Genomic DNA, 20,909 nt, shown 5'->3' with positions numbered 1-20,909 from the left:
AACTTGCTGTGCTTTGTACACTGTGTAAATCAGAATTAGCTTTCCAAACAGCTTTGCGTTTCAGTGTATTATTATTTTCATATGAATTCTAGTGTATTGCGTATTATTAGTGTTTCAGTGTATTGTTTAATATTTTTATTTTCATTTTAGTGTGTTTATTGTTTTTATTACAAAATTCGTTATTTATTGCAAAGTATAATACTGTAAACAAAAAAATGCATCTGCATTGTTTTCTTTGTTCAATAAACCTTGTACTTATCTCTTTACTGAACCTGGTTATGTAGTACAGTTGCATAAAGGGATAATTTCATTAATCATATATTTACATTTTAAAGCAATTTCAGGCATTATTATAATTATTTTCTAAATCTGGTACCTGGGAAGGGTAGTGTAGTGTAGTGTAAAATGTCTAGTCCTCTAGTCCTCTAGTCTTTACAGACTTCGGAACTTGAAAATAGGATGCCATGTTGGCACCAGGACCCCATAAGAATGCACTGATAATAAAACAATGTGTTTGTTGATCGTTTTATGTATAGAATAATCGATTATCATATTAATCGATAGCTGCAGCCCTAGTGATAATCCAGGTTTTCTTCTGTTTGTCTACTGGAAATCTGTGAAATGACAGGGCTTTATATCTGTCATAAAGGGAATCACTCACAGCTAGGAACACAACAGTGATGCACGTTTGCTTTCAGAGCCTCGTTTTCGCCGGGACCGGGAATAAGGTCCATTGGTTACAACATCAGCTGTCTCTTCTTTGTTTCCACCTGAGGTGTTTGGTGTCCCTGCTCGGAAAAGCCTTTCTTTTTTGTTAAGTGAAAGACGCAGTCACGCAATTTGTTATTTTCTCCTCGATACTTCGATATTACCGAATGCATATCTCAGAACCGTTTATGAAATTTGGTATCGCATTGTATCGAAGTATCGGACAACCCTATTGGTAACTCTTCATTGCCTTTTTGGTTTGCACCCTCAAAATATTTCCATTCTTTTAATTGCTTTCATTGACTTCATCAGTGTTTGTGTGATGCTGTTTTTCATTTGGTATTTTATCAGGTTGTAAAAGGGATCATTTACAAGTTTATTTTATTGTATTACCTTTTATTTATTTATTTTGTAATTTAATCACTATTACCACCACATTTTAATATTATTTTAGCTAATAAAATGTCCAGTTGTTTTGAATGTTTTAAAAAAATAAACCCAAATTATAGATTGTCATATTTGTTTTTTAATTACAAATTTCTCCTAGTTATACAGCCCTGAAGATTAATGTTTGGTACTGTGTAACCTAAAACAGCTATCTACTATTTTCTTTGGCAGGTGTTGTGTATTCTAAAGGAGCACAAGGTCCACCAGGAGAAAAGGGAGAAAGTGGTCCAATGGGTTTGAAAGGGTATAAAGGAGATAAAGGTCAGTTTTGACAAACACTTTTTTGATGTTCTAATATTGTATTTTACCGATTGCTTTACACAATTTTACAATTCAGGAACAGTTAATGCACAATGCACAGCACAGATATGCTAACGAGCATCACCTACTAAATCAGTGACCCTGAAGTAGATTAAGCACTTACTCACCTTTACACTGAGAACGGAAGAGACAGCTGTTTTCTGTGCTCAGCTCCCTGTGTGTGACATAATTAGTCGCTATTCGTTTCTTGAGAAAAAAGTTAGTTGAAATGTAGCGCGTTATATTACTCATTATATTACCCACTACATTCCTTCCTTCTGCCCTTCAAAACAATGTGACTAATTTCCATAGTCTGGTAATACGTTTTTTTAAATGTATGCCAAACAAATAATTTAAGCAATTTCAGGTCGTGGGTTAGTTCTTGGGTCAGTAGCACAGACAACTGCAAATTAATCAAGCCGTAAATACAATTATAGTGTAAGAACAGTAGGGATTGTTGCGTACTCGACAACATCTCCAGCACGGAGACTACTAAGGTACAGAATAAATCAACACTGTAAAATCGAACTAAATATTGCAATTTGCAAGCTTCAAACAATTCACAAAACTAACAGCACTTAATAATTTACTTTAATGGAGATAAGCTTTCAATTTATATGAATGCAGAAATTAAAAAAGCAGAAATCTTAGAAGGCTTATGGTCACTGTCATCTGTATTATTAAAAGACATGAACCTTGATCTATAAATGAAGAAGCTGATTGGCCACATAAAAAATTATTGACAAGCATTTCCTGAAAAGTGATTGGCTGCATAAAAATGATTGACAATTACTCCAATGACCAATGCCAGCAGTTCAAACCCTGTGTGGGTGTGTGTGAATGTAGCTTGCCCGGATGACGTAATTATTACATAATCTTAATATTAGGAAAGAATGTAATAAAATGGAAATAGTGTTTTGAAAAGTACTGTTTAGCTGAACTTTAAGGTGCATAGTGGCACATTCTTTGGTAGTAGGTTTTTAATTTGGTTGCATGACTAAACCACAGCTGATGTTTCTTGTGTGCAGGACTTACAGGGGATTGTGTTTGTGGACCACCCAAGGACATCCTGGGACCCATTGGTCCTCCGGGGCCTCGAGGCAACCCAGGGCCTCCAGGGTTTTCTGGAAACTCTGGTATAAGGGGGGATATTGGTGACTATGGCCAACCTGGGACACAGGGCACGAGTGTGAGTATATTAATAAGGCCTATATTAAGGCTCACATGTAAGTGTTTTCTAGTAGCAGGGCCTGCCTCTGGGGTAAGTTTCCTTGGGCCTGTGGTCACACCACAATGTACTGAAGAAAAGGTATTTAACTAAACAAACAAAATATAAAAGCACTGTCAGTTCCTACTACATCAAGAGCTACACCCTGCTGAAATGTACCACTAAAAATGGTCTTCATTATGAGTAACATACCATGATCCGGATACTCATTAACACTTGATATTGTATAATTTTCTTTCCATTGGTGTGTGTTGTACAGTTGTTTTATAGGTTAACTAACATTCTTGTTTTAAATTGCATGTTTAGGGGTTTGCTGGGGATCCCGGGGCTCCAGGCGTAAAAGGAGAAAAGGGAACTATGTATGTGGTAGATGTTAAAGGTATGCCCATGTCTTTAATTTGTTTAAATTTGAAATTAGACTGATGATTTGTGGTTTGTGGAATAAGAATAAGATTAGCATATTTAGTTATACCATGAAATAATATGACGCATCTTTAGAAACCTTTTGGTTTCACATTATAAATGTGGAGTGGCCTGTTCCTGAAGGGCTACACTCCTGCTGGTCCTATAGGTGTAAGCCATCAATCTCAGTCATTCTTATTTTATTTGTATTAACTTCTTATTGTTATCTAGGCTTTTACATTTAATTTTATATACTCTTGTGTTTTTAATGTATCATTACACAACAATGTACATTCAGTCAACACCTCCTTAGACGTGAGCTTTGCTTCCTGAGGTAGGCTTCAATAAGCCCAATCCAGTGTGGTTTATTTGAAGGTAGGAGAGGTGTTACTGGCCCTCCAGGACCCTCGGGTCCATCAGGAGCCACTGGAAATCCCGGAGAAGATGGCATACCAGGAATCCCTGGTCTCCCGGGACCACTTGTGAGTACATTACTCACCCCATTTGTTTAATTTAATAAAACATCACTAAATATTTGACACCTGAAAGACAATCCCCAAAGCATCTCAGCGAAGTGCAGTTTTCAGTATTAAACTGTGTGAAAACCATTCGTCCAATTAAGTAATTGAGATCTCAGATGGAACAAAAACTAGCAGGACTTTGGGTCCCCAGATCTAGGGTTAGGAACCACTGCTAGCTCTTTAAAACAAAATGCTTTGAGGTGACTGCTAAGTTTACTATATCATTTTCATATTATTATTAGTATCATGATTATTGTATTTATTTCAGGGTGACAACAACCCAGGATACCCAGGAGATAAGGGCTTTCCTGGGCTCATTGGTAAACGGGGGGCCCCAGGTCCACAGGGGCCTCCAGGGGTTGAAATCATGGGGTCCAATGGCCAGCGTGGGCCACCAGGAGAACAGGGCCCACCAGGAGAAGACGGACTTATGGGAAACAAGGGCCAAATGGGTAAAGTCAGGCCTACCATTGTTGGCATTGGCAAAATGGCATTACCTGCCTAAAGCATCACCAGAATTAATCTCTGTGAAGATCACTGAACGTCAGTTGCAATTTTACATATGTGATGGTCCTGGGGGAACATCTTTGTTGGCTATAATAGGAAGCACAATTATTCAAATCATAAAAAATCATTTTGACTGATGCCTTTTCAGAATTAATAATCATTAAATAATTAACTACAAAGTAGAATATTTCAATCAATCAATTGATCAATTGAAACCATCCAGGGATGCTGATGGGTAAGGTATGTTATTTTATAGAAGCCCATTGGGGTTTATAACAACCCTGTGTCTATGTACATTCTATGTATGTGTAGCCGCCTCTAAAGATAACTACTGCTACAGACACTTTTCAGTATTTTCTAACATTTCATATATTCATTATTTCATTCATCTCTTCAGGTGACACTTACCCATGTGTACCTAGAATACCAGGCCCAGATGGCCCAAAGGGATTTTCTGGTCAATCAGGTGAGCTGATGATAGCAAGCTGAGGGTATGTCTATAGATGTCCTACTCCTTGAGATCTCTGGTACTGCCATCTTGGTCAAGGGCTTCACCAAATCAACATTTTCAACTAAACAAGAATCAAAAAGTACAAAACCTGTACCCTGCTATGATTTATTCTATTGTCAGAAGCCACTTCTACTGCTTGTAAGTCAAAGAATATATATAAAGCCTGTCTCAGTAATTCTGAAAAGCATTGAATGATGAAATCTAATGAAGAACATCTGATACACCGCTGCATGGTAAACAGTTAACAATACTCGTAAGTTGATTGCATTTGCTCAAAAATTGAAACCCATACACCCTTTTTATATTTGGTCATTGTAATTTGATCTGACAATAGAATTAAAGCAGGAATACAGGGTTATTAAACTCAGCAGCTTCTCAACAGTCTGTCATTCATTAAACCACAGCAACTTGGTCACCGATCAAGTCTGCGTTCTTCGGCAGGGCAACCATAGAGAGGAACTAAAAACAGACTTTTGATCTTTCTCACTGTACGTGTTTAGACTTGATATACACAAATAGCTTATTATCTGAATCAGGTAATGGCTGATCTTTGCAGTATGAATGAGACAAGCTAATAGTTTTATCAAATAAGTAGCTTAATACACTGAGCATTAATACACTAACCTCTTATTGTCATTGTATCCAGGACCCCCAGGGAGGCCTGGCGCTCAGGGCTTTCCAGGTCCTCAAGGTGTTGATGGTCCCAGAGGACAGAGAGGCGAACCAGGAGACAGGGGCCCCAATGGGCCTCCAGGTATAAAGACAAGCCCTCTTGCTCTTGGAATGGACCATGCATACAACAGTGTAGCGTGTCACGAAACATTCACGCAGTCCTCAACTTACGGCACTGACATTCACAACCACGTTACTACTTACAGTGGTAGATCCTCACACATACGGCATCACAGTAACTCAGGCAGCACACAAATGGGCAGACGTCACCCAGTCAGTCTGCTTCTGTGGCAGACTATCTTTTGGTAAAAGGATCCTGTCATGGATCTGGGCTCCGAATTTCATCTTGAGCCCAGCTGTGTCATACTAAACATGAATGACATTTCTGCAAAAAATAGAAAAGCATGTAATGACATACTACAAGAAATTATCAGGCCCATCTAACATATTCCAGGTAACCAAAAGTAGTCTGCCACACTGGGTTGAGAGGATAATTACAGCAAATAGCAAATCATGTGACATCAATAGATTATTTACCTTATGTTTTACCTTAAACATAGATATCCTCATGTCTTAATGGAATGAAGAATGATTAGCCCAACACCTAATTGATCATTAGAATCTTTATTCTTAACAGTGATAGTGCATTGTAAATCCAAATGCAAAGGTTGTATTCCCTTGTTAGGTTTGCTACATTTTAAGCCCTTATTACAGCCAAACTCAACCCAACACCAACATTCCCCACACAGCTCTACACATGGTTTAGTTCACGCGGGAGAAATGCAACCCTAACCCTAACAAAAGACCAGGTTTTGTTTTGACCATGATCTAAATTGCTATAAATAATGCTCCCTAAACAACCTAAATGAAACTGTAAGACATTCCTACCTTCCTCTGTATGTAAATGGCTTCAGTTGCTGTGTTTGCTTCTAATTCATTCAGGTCGGCCAGGTCTGCCGGGCGATACAGGAGATCCAGGAAATCCAGGGCGCAGTATGGATGGTGTCCCTGGTTTCATGGGACCTCCAGGTCCACCTGGTTTCAAGGGGCCAACTGGTGAATCCATTCCAGGCAGTCCTGGAGTCAGCGGGCCTATGGGCCTGCCTGGGCTCCCAGGGGTTAAAGGCATCCCTGGGGCACGTGGCCAGCCTGGAGGAGATGGTACCTGCACAATGTCACTGTTAATATAATGTAACCCTCTGCACAAACCAACTTAGAGTCCACGTCCACTTCCACTTTTCAGTCTTCCATCAGCTGATTTATGAAGAACAAAACAAATTGACTGATTAATTAATTTAAAGCTACAAACCTGGCTACTAGTAAACAGTGTGATTTGTTGAAATAATTCCCTCTGTGAGATAGCAGCTGTCAATAGAAACTTGATTTGATTTTGTCTATGTATTTGAAAAGAACATTACTGTTATTTCAGGAGAACCAGGGGTGAGTGGGATACCAGGACAAAAAGGAGGTGAAGGAGACCCTGGGCCCAGTGGGCAACCAGGACCACCAGGCTCTTCTCCTGTTCAGTGTGACTCGGGGCCCCCAGGACAGATGGGACCTCCAGGGCTCACCGGGTCATTTGGCCACCCAGGTAAAAATTCTCACAACTACAAACAAAATGCCTTAAGAAGAACAGACAAGAAGAAAATTATCTTATTGGAATTTGATGTGAAATATTGTGAGAAGAACTTTCTTCAGTTTTTTTTCTGTTAAGAGTGGTTTTATGTGTGTTGATTTAAGGTTTTAGTGGTGAAAAAGGAAATAAAGGTGAAGTTGGAGACCCAGGTGGCTTTGACAGAAAGGGAATGCCTGGAAAACCTGGAGCCCCAGGGCCACCAGGAAGTCCCGGGTCCCAGGGCCCTCCTGGACCACTCGGAGAGTCTGGCCAAACCGGATTGCCTGGACAAAAGGGTAAGTGGACATCCTCCACAAAGCCTAGGTAGAATCATTAAACCTTTCACTGAACCAACAGAGATGGAAAGTATGAAAACAGGAAAAACTTGACAAATCATTTCTTGATTTTCTTTTAACTTCTTTTAAAGGGGAACTCCAACGCAAATCCATAATTTATCATCATAATTTATTATGTGTAGTGAGTTTTTCATGTCCAGCCCATTCTATGTACCAGAAATCAGAGATCGAAAAATATGCCATGATATCACTGGGATGCTAACTCTGGAGCTGCTTTGCTGGAAGTCAGTGGGGGAAATCAGAAAAGTCATGAAAATCATAATTTTAAAAAAAAAATTGCACGTTCGATTACCCAGTAAACCTGTTGTTCCGAAAGATCCATTGGTTTGTAGTCATACAAAGTTTTTTTCAACACCCAGAACTGTCACTGTTATTGTATTTTAAATTATTATTTTATTCGGTGTGAACTGTGAATGTACAAGCATGTATTTAAACTAATTAAATTATATAAATGCTATTGTTGCTTCTCTTTTCCAGGTCACGCCTGTAAAGTTTATGATTTCGTCTTCCCCCTCTATTATGTGCTCATCTTCTAGGTCTTTTTTGATTTCTTGGTTTCCATTCATTAGCTGCCTTAGTCCATCTTCAGTAATATGTTTCCTTATGGTTTTGCACTGCGCAGTGTAATTAATGTTTGATTTGGGGTCTTGACTGTATTTTATTTCTCTTATTTTCTCCAAAAGTTATCTTGTTTCTTGAGAATTTGAATGTTGTTATTTGTGTGCTGGTGTTGCTCAGCTAATATGAATTGAAATCAAGTGGATGTGTGAATGCTTAGAGCGAAACTGAGAAACGATTTCGCTGAGACAGGGACTTTATCTCTATCTCTCTCTTTCTTCCTTTATTCCTTCATATGTAGTACACACACACACACACACTCTTTATATATATATATATATATAAAGAGTGTGTGTGTGTACTATATATGAAGGAATAAAGGAAGAAAGAGAGATAGGTAGATAAAGCAATGATGATGGGTAAACATTTGTGCTGTTTAATAACATTCATTATGAAAATTCTGAAGAAAGATGCACGTTCTTTAACAGCAAAGTTAAAACAAAGTACCTTCATATTAAATAAAATAAATAATATTAAGAGGTATGATTTAATTCTATCTGGTATCCTGGAGAGAATAGAAATCTCTTTTGATGAGTCCATAATTTTCCAGGCTATCCTGGCATTCCTGGTCGTCAGGGACCCCCTGGGCAGTCAGGACGACAAGGCGCTCTCGGGCAAAGTGGCGTGAAGGGCGAGAGAGGCTTTAATGGGCAAACAGGACCACGTGGAGACAAAGGAATAAAGGGACAGAAAGGTTGGCTGTCACACAAAGCTTAGCTTCACAAGATAAAACTTTCATTTTCTGAGGCACTGTTGAAACCAATATTTTGCTATGAATATCATAACATTCAAACAGAAATACTAAGTTCCAGGGGCTCATAATTGAGGCTGTTGTTTGCTGTCAGTTTGTGAGGTAATGATGTTAACATGTTCTGTCTCTTCTAAAAAAAATAATAATAATACATTATTTGTAGGCAGATCTGGTATACAAGGAACCTTGGGATATGTCAAATTAAACCCTATAAAAGGACGATTTGGGGACCCAGGCTCTCCAGGACTAGCTGGATTTCCAGGACCTAGAGGTGAGTGTTCAAAAACTGAGAAAATATAAATGAGCCATTTTTTAATAGATACAGTGAGGGGAAAAAGTATTTGATCCCCTGCTGATTTTGTATGTTTGCCCACTGACAAAGAAATGATCAGTCTATAATTTTAATGGTAGGTGTATTTTAACAGTGAGAGACAGAATAACAACAAAAAAATCCAGAAAAACGCATTTCAAAAAAGTTATAAATTGATTTGCATGTTAATGAGGGAAATAAGTATTTGACCCCTTCGACTTAGTACTTGGTGGCAAAACCCTTGTTGGCAATCACAGAGGTCAGACGTTTCTTGTAGTTGGCCACCAGGTTTGCACACATCTCAGGAGGGATTTTGTCCCACTCCTCTTTGCAGTTCCTGTCCAAGTCATTAAGGTTTCGAGGCTGACGTTTGGCAACTCGAACCTTCAGCTCCCTCCACAGATTTTCTATGGGATTAAGGTCTGGAGACTGGCTAGGCCACTCCAGGACCTTAATGTGCTTCTTCTTGAGCCACTCCTTTGTTGCCTTGGCTGTGTGTTTTAGGTCATTGTTATGCTGGAATACCCATCCACGACCCATTTTCAATGCCCTGGCTGAGGGAAGGAGGTTCTCACCCAAGATTTAACGATACATGGGCCCGTCCCTTTGATGCGGTGCAGTTGTCCTGTCCCCTTAGCAGAAAAACACCCCCAAAGCATAATGTTTCCACCTCCATGTTTGACGGTGGGGATGGTGTTCTTGGGGTCATTCCTCCTCCTCCAAACACGGCGAGTTGAGTTGATGCCAAAGAGCTCGATTTTGGTCTCATCTGACCACAACACTTTCACACAGTTCTCCTCTGAATCATTCAGATGTTCATTGGCAAACTTCAGACGGGCCTGTACATGTGCTTTCTTGAGCAGGGGGACCTTGCGGGCACTGCAGGATTTCAGTCCTTCATGACGTAGTGTGTTACCAATTGTTTTCTTGGCGACTATGGTCCCAGCTGCCTTGAGATCATTAACAAGATCCTCCTGTGTAGTTCTGGGCTGATTCCTCACTGTTCTCATGATAATTGAAACTCCACGAGGTGAGATCTTGCATGGAGCCCCAGACCGAGGAAGACTGACAGTTATTTTGTGTTTCTTCCATTTGCGAATAATCGCACCAACTGTTGTCACCTTCTCACCAAGCCGCTTGTAGCCCATTCCAGCCTTGTGTAGGTCTACAATGTTGTCCCTGACATCCTTGGACAGCTCTTTGGTCTTGGCCATGGTGGAGAGTTTGGAATCTGATTGATTGATTGCTTCTGTGGATAGGTGTCTTTTATACAGGTTTATCCCTTTAAGAGAGTGCTCCTAATCTCAGCTCGTTACCTGTATAAAAGACACCTGGGAGCCAGAAATCTTGCTGATTGATAGGGGATCAAATACTTATTTCCCTCATTAACATGCAAATCAATTTATAACTTTTTTGAAATGCGTTTTTCTGGATTTTTTTGTTATTCTGTCTCTCACTGTTAAAATACACCTACCATTAAAATTATAGACTAATCATTTCTTTGTCAGTGGGCAAACGTACAAAATCAGCAGGGGATCAAATACTTCTATCCCTCACTGTATGTTGTCAGTTTAGGTGCATCTTCAGATATCTGCTTCTCAGAATTACAATCCTATCAGTTTTTTCTAATGTAGAAAGTCTGGACAGAAATAACAGGTCTGAAGGTTAAGGCAGTGCTTTGGTCACAATTTTGATTCAAAGGAGGACTTTCCAGTTTCTTACTGTGTGTACTGCGGCGTGACTCTCCTCACAGGCGACAAGGGATCGAGCGGTGAAGAGGGGCGGCCTGGTGTTCCTGGACGGCCTGGATCGCCAGGGTTCGAGAGCGGGCCTCCTGGCTCCCCAGGGAGGAATGGAACACCAGGGCCGCCGGGAGCTCCAGGCATTGCAGGGATAGCAGGCTTCACTGGATTCCCTGGAGATACTGGTGACCGAGTATGTCCTATAAACCAAAAGCTAAGACCTGCGAGCGTGTCACGTTTTGTACCACACAATAAATCATCATCAACATTTAGCTTAACGTTCTTGGGTCTTCAATTCCTTTGTTTGATAATTATGTTTAAAAAAATAAAGTTTTAACTGTTTGAAATAGACCATTTGTTGGAGACTATAGTGCTCTGCGGTAACTTTAGTAAAAAACGCAGGGATGTGTGCTGGTCATAGTAAACGTTATTAGCTTATGAAAAGTGCAAAATTCTGTTTGTGTTCTTTACAGAACACATGTTTCAAGTTTAGAGTTTTCCCTTATGAATTTTACCTTTGTTTATGCATTTAATTCTGTGTGTGTGTGCGTGGTTTGTGTGTGCATGCAGGGAGACCCAGGGCCCACAGGATTGCTAGGTACCCCAGGGCCCAGTGGCACCAAAGGCAATAAAGGTAACCTGTTTTTCAATTATCTTTTTCATGTCCAGGTTTAAGCTTTAGATCTGCCTTTCATTTATTCATATCACTTCCTATTAATGATATACATATTTTTAAATGATCTATGTGTCATCAGTTGGAGGTTTCATGTAGGAAAGCTAGTGTCATGACTTGTTTTAAGGTGGTACATCTGAATTACAATTTTAAGGTCAGGGTTAATACTGGATTATTTTAATAATTCCAGTTTTGGATCTTTGTTTTGTTGTATTCGTATTTTTATTTGTATTCAAACATAAAGTAAAATTTAAAATAAAATTGTAACCAGCCATATTAACCTTAGTAATAATTCACAAAAGTACTACTGTCCACTACTGTCATGATATATTTAACAGCTAGTGAACATAGCCATGGTTTATATTGTAGCCATAAGAGGAGGTGAGTGTTTGGTTTGATAACAGAAAGACATACCTGTGAACACTGATTGATCTAGTCTTATGAAGGAAATAAAGTGTTTTTAACTGGGCAGGTGAAAAGGGAGAATCATGTCGTATCCCTTGCCCACCTGGAGAAAAAGGACCACCAGGAGACAGCGGACATCCAGGTATATTCTTAAATCTTCAAAGACTAGCATTCAATTCAACATTATTCCACTGACGTTCTCTCCAGTGATTCCTATAACTGTTTTTTTGTCATTGTACATTCCCTCTGCCGTAACTTCCCATGCTGAAATACTAGACAAGTGTTTAGTGTTTTTGTCCCTATGGGCTTGCCATACTGCTCTGAGTGAAATATCAGGCTTCGAGGGAAACTCAGGTCTGACGTGTTTTGAACAGTGCCTACGTCCACAATAGTTATACATGAAATAGAAACATAATGTTACTGATTCAGCATTAACCTTTTACATTTGAAACTAATAGCATGGCATTTGATTGGACTGGAACATGCAAAAGAAAACAAAACAAAAGGAAAAACGTTTGTATTGGTACATATTTTGTAAATACTGTGATCAAATTATATAGCAGATGTGTTCATTCATTTTTAAAGATTAAACAATTATATTTAATTTGAAATAGAGGAAGTAGCACCTGTCATCAGGCTATGAGGATTAAAAAGAAATTCTCATTTTAAAGCATTTCCTGAGTTTGAGTAACTTGACAGGATCATTGGTTCTTAGTTAAGTGCTCCCTTTGCAGAGTTTAGGGTGGTGATGCTTGGGATTATCTCTCCATTGTCTCCGTTACAGGTCGTCAAGGTCCAACAGGGGATCCTGGCGATCATGGGTCACCAGGCAGTTCGGGGAGACCGGGACGAAAAGGCTTCACAGGAGACCCGGGGTCAGCTGGCTTTCCAGGTACATCCAGGCCCCTGTTTATTCCCAATGCATACAGTAAAAAGATATAGCATGCTAATCCTGATGGAATTAGACAATTTGCTGTAACTACACTTAATCCCAGGGTGCGTGTGTTCCACCAAAGTGTACTCCCCACTTAATGAAATTTGTTAGTATTTTACTCCTGGTGGAAAATAGGACGCCGGTGCATCAGTGACAGCACTGAAAGAGGACTGGAAGATTGAAGAAATGTACATAAATAAATAAATAGATTAATTACAAACTTCTTTGATTTGTACTGTCATTCGAAAGTACGGAGTAACCCTACTAGAACAAACTAAAAATGGGAGAATAATGAATGAACACTGATAAGAAATTTGAGATGAACATTCATATAAGACTCACTGGAATTTAGGTATGCATCTGCATTTATTGAATTTATTGAATGATATTTATATATAGCAGGTATCTTGAATGCAGAGGGTTCATTGATCTTGAATAAAGACAGGATGGGTAAAAAGGTATAAGAAAATGTAGGTGTGTTTCTCGTTGTTTGCTGAGTATTTGTGGTGTTTTGAGTGCTACTGTATCACATATAGGGACTCTGAATCCGTTCCATTGGCCATCCACTGAGATGGGTCTTGCCTGCACTCAAGTGTCATTCTGATTTAAAATAATCCCTGTGTGTTTTCCCTGAAGGTCCAATCGGTCTACCAGGACCTAATGGACGGCAAGGACTGGAAGGTCCTACTGGTCCTCCAGGTCTCAACGGACAACCAGGACAAGATGGGGTTCAAGGGCTGAAAGGTAAAACCAAGGCAGCTTCATGGGGATACTTGATTGTGTTCATAAAGAATTCCCTCACAGCTTCATATCCATACTCTATCCTCTCCCTCACGTGCTGTGACCATTAATTATGTGAAGAGATACACTTGTTAAAAACACAAAACCTAAATGGTTGGGGCCAAGTACGGACTTGCCAAATCCCAACAATATGAGCAAATCAACCGTCTACTTCATCTGGTTGAGTTAATGTCCACTGGACTCTTTATATAATGTGATCTGTATACAGCAAAATAACAACTTACTGTAATATTACCATTTTAAACTAACTGTTATACACTCTGTTGTGTAGTTAGTGTGTATTAACAACAGTTACACATAGAAATGATCCATGTCCCCAGTCCTTGGCACATCACAAATCTTACTTTGATTCATAATAGCAATGTAGACGAATGCAAATTAATTTGGTTTTACCAGCAGTATTACACTTTCCAGATTTGTATGTACTTGATGCACATGTAATGTTGTGTTTATTTTCAGGTGCTCCTGGCCCCCTTGGTCTGCATGGTCTTGATGGACTTCAGGGACAAAAAGGAGAGCCTGGTCTTCCAGGTAGGTTTAACCTGTAGTCTTCCTAGAAGTAGTAATGCTAATATGAGTAGCTCTTGTAGCAAATGTAGTAGTAGTAGTAGTAGTAGTAGTAGTAGTAGTAGTAGTAGTAGTAGTGGCAGTAGCGCTAACACAGTATTTAGCTTTAGTGCTGAAGTCACTTTCAACATGTCTTTGTGTAGAGACAACTGTCTGATCGATGTTTAATGGACTGAGCATGTACAAAGCAGATCTCTTGTATGAAACGTATTTTAAACTCACCTGTTGATGAATTCAGCGAACGCTACAGCGAGTGAGTGTGTAGAAATGAAATGGTTACGCGGCTCTTACTGATCACAGGTCGACAGGCCTTCGGCTTCCCTGGGGAGGCTGGGTCTCCAGGGGACAAAGGAGAGCGAGGAGACACAGGGTACACGGGGACCTCTCAACCAGGATCCAAAGGCCAGAGGGGTCCCCCAGGTGTCCCAGGTAGGTCCTGTTACCAATAGATTAGTGATATAAATGACCCTGATATGTATTCAGCAATTTCAATTTCATCCGTATCTCTCCAAAATAAACTATTGATACAAATATATTTTATTAGTGATTCATTGTGAATGATGGATTTATTATTTAGATCCTGGGCCTGCAGGGGCAACTATCAATACAGTTTGCAGAACTAGGAATCTTTGTAACGTAAAACTTCTCAGGCAACTCGGTGAACTCTGATTTGTTGCAGGTCCTCCTGGTCTCACCGGACCTCCTGGTGTTGTAGGTGAAGCCTGTCGTGGCACCTCAAGAGGCCCCAGCGGTGACATGGGTTATCCAGGTTGTGATGGAAATGCAGGTAGGCACCCTGAGCCCCTTGTCAGATTGTTTGTGAATTGTTTGAGCCCCAGGATTCAAAAGCAGAAATAATCCTGTCTGCCAACTGTCCTACAGGCATTGTTGCACCCTGTCACACCACACTGCCGATGGGTTCTCTACAAAAGCACTCCAGTGTCTGTCTCCAGTGTGGTGTGTTTTTGTGTAATGGTCCACATTTGTTCAAGCCCTTTATTACATTGTGTCCTGTTTATGTTTTGTCAATGTCAGGGTCTCCAGGAGAGCCCGGTTTGCCGGGGTCAGTTCTGTTGTTTAAGGGAGACCAGGGGGATGATGGCAGACCTGGACCCCCGGGCCCTCCAGGACCACTGGGCTTCAGAGGCCAACCTGGAGCTCCTGGGAGACCTGGGCAGCTGGGCCCGAAAGGTAATGTATCTTTGTGCTGTGCCTTCAGAGGCATTCGTGAAAGGCTGAGGAAGCAGATAACACAACACAATAGCAGGGTGAGAAACGAGCAGAAAGGTAATTGATAGATAATTATGTTTGATGTGATACTGCAGCTCTCGGCACTGTGGTAAAGGAAGTACATAACGATGCTTTGTGCTTCCCAGGTGAACGTGGGGATCCTGGGTTTATGGGTCCCACTGGTAAACCGGGCCCTCTTGGCAGATGCTGTGAACCTGGAGTCAAGGGAGACAAGGGGCCAAAAGGGATGCAAGGTCTGTGCTGCTCAATCGTGTTTCTCCTCTCCTAACTCTAGACTTTTTCTATTTTACAGAAGAATCTTGGAAATTCTTGGTTATAGAAAATCTGCTAAAGAAAGTGAAAATATCTTACACTGCGAAGCTGTCACAGGAAAATGTGAAATCCTCTTTCATGGATCTGCAATTGATCACATAGCTAGCAAAATAACCCTGTATACCCTTTTTTAATACTGAATATCTGTACTTTTCATGTATTCTTCCAGACGTGGTCATTCTGATCTTCTTACTGTGTAATTCTGATTGTTCTGGTTGGTGTTGTCCTGCAGGTCCCGCAGGTCCCCCAGGTACAAAGATGTGTTCATCCCCACAACCCCCCCCAACTCCAGGGACACCTGGTCTCCCGGGCTTAGATGGACCACCTGGGCCATCTGGCCACGATGGCCAACCTGGCAGACCCGGACAGAAAGGTAACTTTTCTAGCTTTTCAGAGATTCAGCTTGAATTTGTAGCGTTCACAATTGTTTGACTTTTGGCACCCCGGACAAAGAATGTTAAACTGTGTTTATGGTGTTAACTTTTTTTAACACCTTGATTAAGCCACTTGAAAACACCAGTGGAAGACAGAGTGCTCCAATTATTTTTGCAGGTCTTTCAGGTGAAGTGGGCTCCTATGGTTTTCAAGGACCTCCAGGGGCCCAAGGGGATCCTGGACCTCCTGGAGACCCCGGCTTCTCCGGAGAGGAGGGGAGTCGTGGTGTGGAAGGTATTTGACAAGTATCTCAGCTTAGTTCATCGTAGACATTTCTTTAAGTAGGCAATACGTCTTTTTTGCTGTATGTCTTCCTTTTTAACTTAGAATTTCATCTGACACAATTATGGATCGATATTGTCCGTTAGTGTTTGATGTGATTGCTTCAAACTTATCAGATATAACGGTTCACATTCTCTCTAGTAGCCTTCAGTTGTAAGAACTAGTTTTGTCCATCTGAACGATTTGCTGTAGAAACAAAGAAGCATTTTCTACAACCAGAAGAACAGAACATACAATTAAAAAGTATGGTATTGTGTTGCACGATGTGATTGGACAGAAATGCAAAACCTAAAATAAAACTCATGGTATGGACAGAGATTTTTATTTCACTTTTCACGTGAGGAATATCATAAATATTTAAGCATCAAATGGTTTCTGGTCGGGATCAAAAATGGCAACAAAACAGACATTTGTGGATGAACGGGTTGAATTAGTTGTCTTTCTGGAAAATGTGGTATTTGCAATTGTGCAGTAAAAAAACAGAATTCTATTACATCTGTTTGCTAAGTGTTGGTTGATAGAAGTATTGTTTCGTATTCTTAGCGAACCATTGATTCTGTCCGTATTCACAGGTCCTCCCGGGCCAAGGGGCCTCCCAGGGCTGCCGTGCCCAAGGCAGTATAGTTCTGGCTTCTTACTAGTTATGCACAGCCAATCGGAAAGCATCCCCACGTGTCCTCAAGATACGGGCAAATTGTGGGAAGGCTACAGTTTATTGTACCTGGAAGGACAAGAAAAGGCCCATAACCAGGATCTCGGTAAGTGCATGTTCTTTCACAACCAAAACGACTACTGTTCACTAATACTCACTGTCTTGGGTTGTGTGAGTTCATCAGTTTTAGGATTAAAATATCTCCACTCAGTTCGAGGAAGTCTCTTAAAGGACAGGATTCAGTCTGAGTTACAGGGCTGGCAGGTACCCATAGCGCTCAGTGTCCCCAAAATTCTGATTGACCCGGGTTCAAATGTCTGCCTCTGCTTTCACTGACGCGCACATTTCCTCCTCAGGTCTCGCAGGGTCTTGTTTGCCAATGTTCAGCACGATGCCCTTCACGTTCTGCAACATGAACGGAGTGTGTAACTACGCCAGTCGAAATGATAAATCCTACTGGCTGTCCACCACGGCTCCCATTCCCATGATGCCGGTGTCGGGCGAGGAGATTCAGCGCTACATCAGCAGATGCGTGGTGTGCGACGCGTCCGCTGTCGCAGTGGCATTCCACAGCCAGGACTCGATCATCCCCATGTGCCCCAGAGGGTGGCGCAGCCTATGGATGGGCTACTCCTTCTTAATGGTGGGTCTTTCCCCGTTCCTCTTAGCAAGTTGTAACTTTGGTAGATACCTATAGTTACCTGTGAAAAATCCTAAGTGTTAATAGGTTGAACATTGAAAATAATTATTTGTTTTGAGATAAACAAGAGTTACAAATGCACAGTGGCGTAGGTTTGGTTTCAGAATTGGGGGTGGGCTGCTGCATGCCTCGTTAAAACACAGCGGAGGGCATAGCTGAGCTCAGCGTATCTGCGTTCACACACCCTGCTCCCTTCACAGCACACCGCCGCAGGGGACGAGGGAGGGGGGCAGTCCCTGACGTCGCCGGGGAGCTGCCTGCAGGACTTCCGGACCACACCGTTCATCGAATGCCAAGGCGCCCAGGGAACCTGCCACTACTTTAATAACAAGTACAGCTTCTGGCTCACCGGGATGAAGACACACGAGCAGTTCAGAGACACTCCAGCAGAGACGCTCAAAGAGGAGCATCAGAAGAGGCAGAGGGTCAGCAGATGCCATGTGTGTATGAAGGAGTGACAGCCAACAACCCCTTTGACCACCAGCGGACACTCTCAGGAAGCAGGGAAGTGTCTTTACATGAAGGGTCACCGAGCACTGAGCAAAACCCAAAACATTAACACCAACTCCAGTTTAGTTTCACCGATTAACGCTCATAAAAGGCAATGTGGATTTATTTTATTACAGGTTCAGAAGATTAACTTACTTGACAAAGATTTGATACTAGTGATTTTTCCTGAAGATTGTGTTTCCAGTAACAATAGTTAATGGTTGACTGGCAGGAAAAAGTACTGCAGGTACCCTTTATTCGAAAAAGAGTCCAGAGCGCCTGAACAAAGTCTTTACTGTGAAACTGAGCGGGTGTTTTATTACATGGAGTAGTGTGTGGCGATGGTCTTCCAAACCTCGATTAATGCACATTATTATGCACAGAAGATATTAGTGTCTGCAAATCCTGTTCTTTAGAGATAATCGATACAGTATAAAGCAAATGGAAAAATTATCCTTCCATCTGCTTTATATTTCCCCCACACTTGGCTTTCAAAGGGCTTCTGCCTAGGAATATGACAACACTTGTATTATTTTAATCCATGTATTTTTGTACTTGATATTCTGTTCTATTATATGTACATATGATTGCACTGTCTAAAATCACACTACATAATTGTAAATGTCAAATTATACATTAGGTGCTTGTTCTGGGGTTCTTTGAAATGGTGATTGCACATACATTTTTTTTTTTATGAAGATAACAAGTTCCATGAAACGATAACCAAAAGCAAAACTACCGCGGTTACCTTAAGGTCATGCAACTTCATTCTCTATAGGTCTACTATATTTCAGTTTTAGTTTTAAATTTAATTGAATCAACTTGTGCTAAAACAAATCTGTGCATAGCGGATTGAGCAGGCCGCCGTATACCTGTACTGTCTATAAGTTACTTTTGAGATGTCTGCATAAATTACAGGGTGATGGTCCCTGTAAAAAGGTTGGATCTGTTCCACCACGAGCGCAAACCAGCACTCTGCAGCGTCTACACAGCAACACTCCTCAAACACTGCACTGTTTTCAAAGGCTCGAGTCATCACGGCTTCATTGGGAAGCAGATTGCTAATGCCGAACTGCAGTGATGGTGATGAGCAGGAAGCTACGCTGAAGGGAGTTGGTTCATGAAGTGAGAGACGAGTTCTACACATGCGTGTTCAATGTCAACAGTGAGCTTCTAAAATAACGGAGACTGCTCGGCTAGTATTACACTATTTAGGATAATATAAATATTTTACCAATACCGTACTGTATCTAAACCATGGAAAACTGATATACTACCCATCCCTAATATATATCTCTATATATAGATACAGAAATAGATACAAAACCAAGTGTGAAATAATGGAAATGTACATCAGTTTTATTGATAGTATACTTATTTTAACGGTCAGAACGGGACCGGACAGAAATCTTCCATAAATGTACTCCTTGAATACCACCCTTTATAGAATAAACTATTAATAAACAATTCTCACTATAAACATTTTTAGATGAATTAAATAATTTCAAATCTTTATATATTTATTGAATAAAGGTAATTTAATTATCAGAATGCACTGTCTCAATGAATAACAATTAAATTCATAAAAATAACAATTCAATATGCATGTTGGAAAGGCACACTTTTGTTACACATTTTATTTTTAATGAAGAGGTTCTGTTGAATGTTTTTTAGACTTATTAATCAATTAATATCAAGTCTTGTCAGGATGAATCCTTTATGTTTCTTTTGATTTTCTATTTTGTACTCTCACACATAGGCATACAAATGTACCCACCAACTTATTATCCAGATTTGGGTTATCATTCTAGCCCGACTATGAGCCATGAGTTCAATAGAAAATAACATGCACAAAATAATCCCTAAATACAGCAGTATTACTGGGTTTTCTGCAATCCTGCCTATTTAGTGTTGTGCCTACTTCCCTCTGGACACTGCAGCTTACAAATTGTGAACAAATGTGTATGGTGGATCATAAGACATGACTTAATACACACAAAAAAGGGTTTTAATTTTGTTGTGATCACAAGATAGTTGATCTCAGTATTACCCACCGTTAGGTCTTGATCACCAGATTCCTTATATCATGATTTTGATATTCATTCCAATATCTCATGTTCAAGAGATAATGGCTTGTAAAATCAAGATCCTGAGATATATTCATGACATAACTGTTGTTTTATTATGTAATGGCCTAAATGAGCCACTGCAGATTTCATGTGGATAAAATGGACACATTACAGTTAGTTCATACCAGTTGAAATACTACAGACTGGTTTAAATCAATTTGTGAACCAGTCAACAAGGCTGCATGAGTTAACATGAGTTTGAATGCGATATTGGCAGAACCTAATGTACATTTATACGTATAACATGTTTTCCTAAATAATCATTTTAACCAAAATTCCCATTTAACTGTAGGTCTTCAAATACAAGACACAAATGAAAGACAATGGGAACATTTAAAATCAGACTGGTAGGATCCTTGGATCATTAGTTATTAATGGACATCAAACGAGCACGATGGGGCGAATGACCTCCTCTCGTTTGTAAACTATATGTTCTTTCTTCTTATGTTCTTAATCAAAGACTGCCCAGTTGTTTAATATGTAGGACAACGCAAAGGACAAGGTCAGAGAGCTAATGTGTTACTGATCAGTTTCTTCATATTAGTGCTTCGTAGACAATGTGAGGGGAAACATGCAGCACAGTGCAGAATA

At 40.3% G+C, this 20,909-nt stretch overlaps 1 protein-coding gene across 1 annotated transcript in view; it reads left to right on the top strand.

Annotated features, from left to right (window-relative positions):
* The window catches only part of col4a4 (collagen, type IV, alpha 4), a 57,676-nt gene extending 36,803 nt beyond the window's left edge, over positions 1-20,873 (top strand). The window contains exons 21-47 of the mRNA XM_066709704.1: positions 1,327-1,416; positions 2,484-2,644; positions 2,990-3,062; positions 3,461-3,567; positions 3,875-4,058; positions 4,511-4,579; positions 5,271-5,378; positions 6,239-6,457; positions 6,726-6,887; positions 7,037-7,207; positions 8,436-8,579; positions 8,800-8,907; positions 10,700-10,881; positions 11,259-11,322; positions 11,834-11,908; positions 12,551-12,658; positions 13,337-13,444; positions 13,961-14,032; positions 14,369-14,497; positions 14,748-14,855; positions 15,104-15,259; positions 15,445-15,552; positions 15,864-16,004; positions 16,184-16,300; positions 16,921-17,106; positions 17,357-17,643; positions 17,901-20,873. Of these exons, the coding sequence (XP_066565801.1) occupies positions 1,327-1,416; positions 2,484-2,644; positions 2,990-3,062; positions 3,461-3,567; positions 3,875-4,058; positions 4,511-4,579; positions 5,271-5,378; positions 6,239-6,457; positions 6,726-6,887; positions 7,037-7,207; positions 8,436-8,579; positions 8,800-8,907; positions 10,700-10,881; positions 11,259-11,322; positions 11,834-11,908; positions 12,551-12,658; positions 13,337-13,444; positions 13,961-14,032; positions 14,369-14,497; positions 14,748-14,855; positions 15,104-15,259; positions 15,445-15,552; positions 15,864-16,004; positions 16,184-16,300; positions 16,921-17,106; positions 17,357-17,643; positions 17,901-18,158 (3,695 nt within the window). The 3' untranslated portion in view covers positions 18,159-20,873. The remainder of the gene's footprint in view (positions 1-1,326; positions 1,417-2,483; positions 2,645-2,989; positions 3,063-3,460; positions 3,568-3,874; positions 4,059-4,510; positions 4,580-5,270; positions 5,379-6,238; positions 6,458-6,725; positions 6,888-7,036; positions 7,208-8,435; positions 8,580-8,799; positions 8,908-10,699; positions 10,882-11,258; positions 11,323-11,833; positions 11,909-12,550; positions 12,659-13,336; positions 13,445-13,960; positions 14,033-14,368; positions 14,498-14,747; positions 14,856-15,103; positions 15,260-15,444; positions 15,553-15,863; positions 16,005-16,183; positions 16,301-16,920; positions 17,107-17,356; positions 17,644-17,900) is intronic.
* Positions 20,874-20,909: the final 36 nt, after the last annotated feature.

This window comes from Amia ocellicauda, chromosome 7 (genome assembly GCF_036373705.1).
Source record: "Amia ocellicauda isolate fAmiCal2 chromosome 7, fAmiCal2.hap1, whole genome shotgun sequence".
NCBI classification, from domain to species: Eukaryota; Metazoa; Chordata; class Actinopteri; order Amiiformes; family Amiidae; genus Amia; species Amia ocellicauda.
The sequence above is the reverse complement of the archived record's forward strand: the minus strand, read 5'-3'. Positions and strand labels throughout refer to the sequence as shown.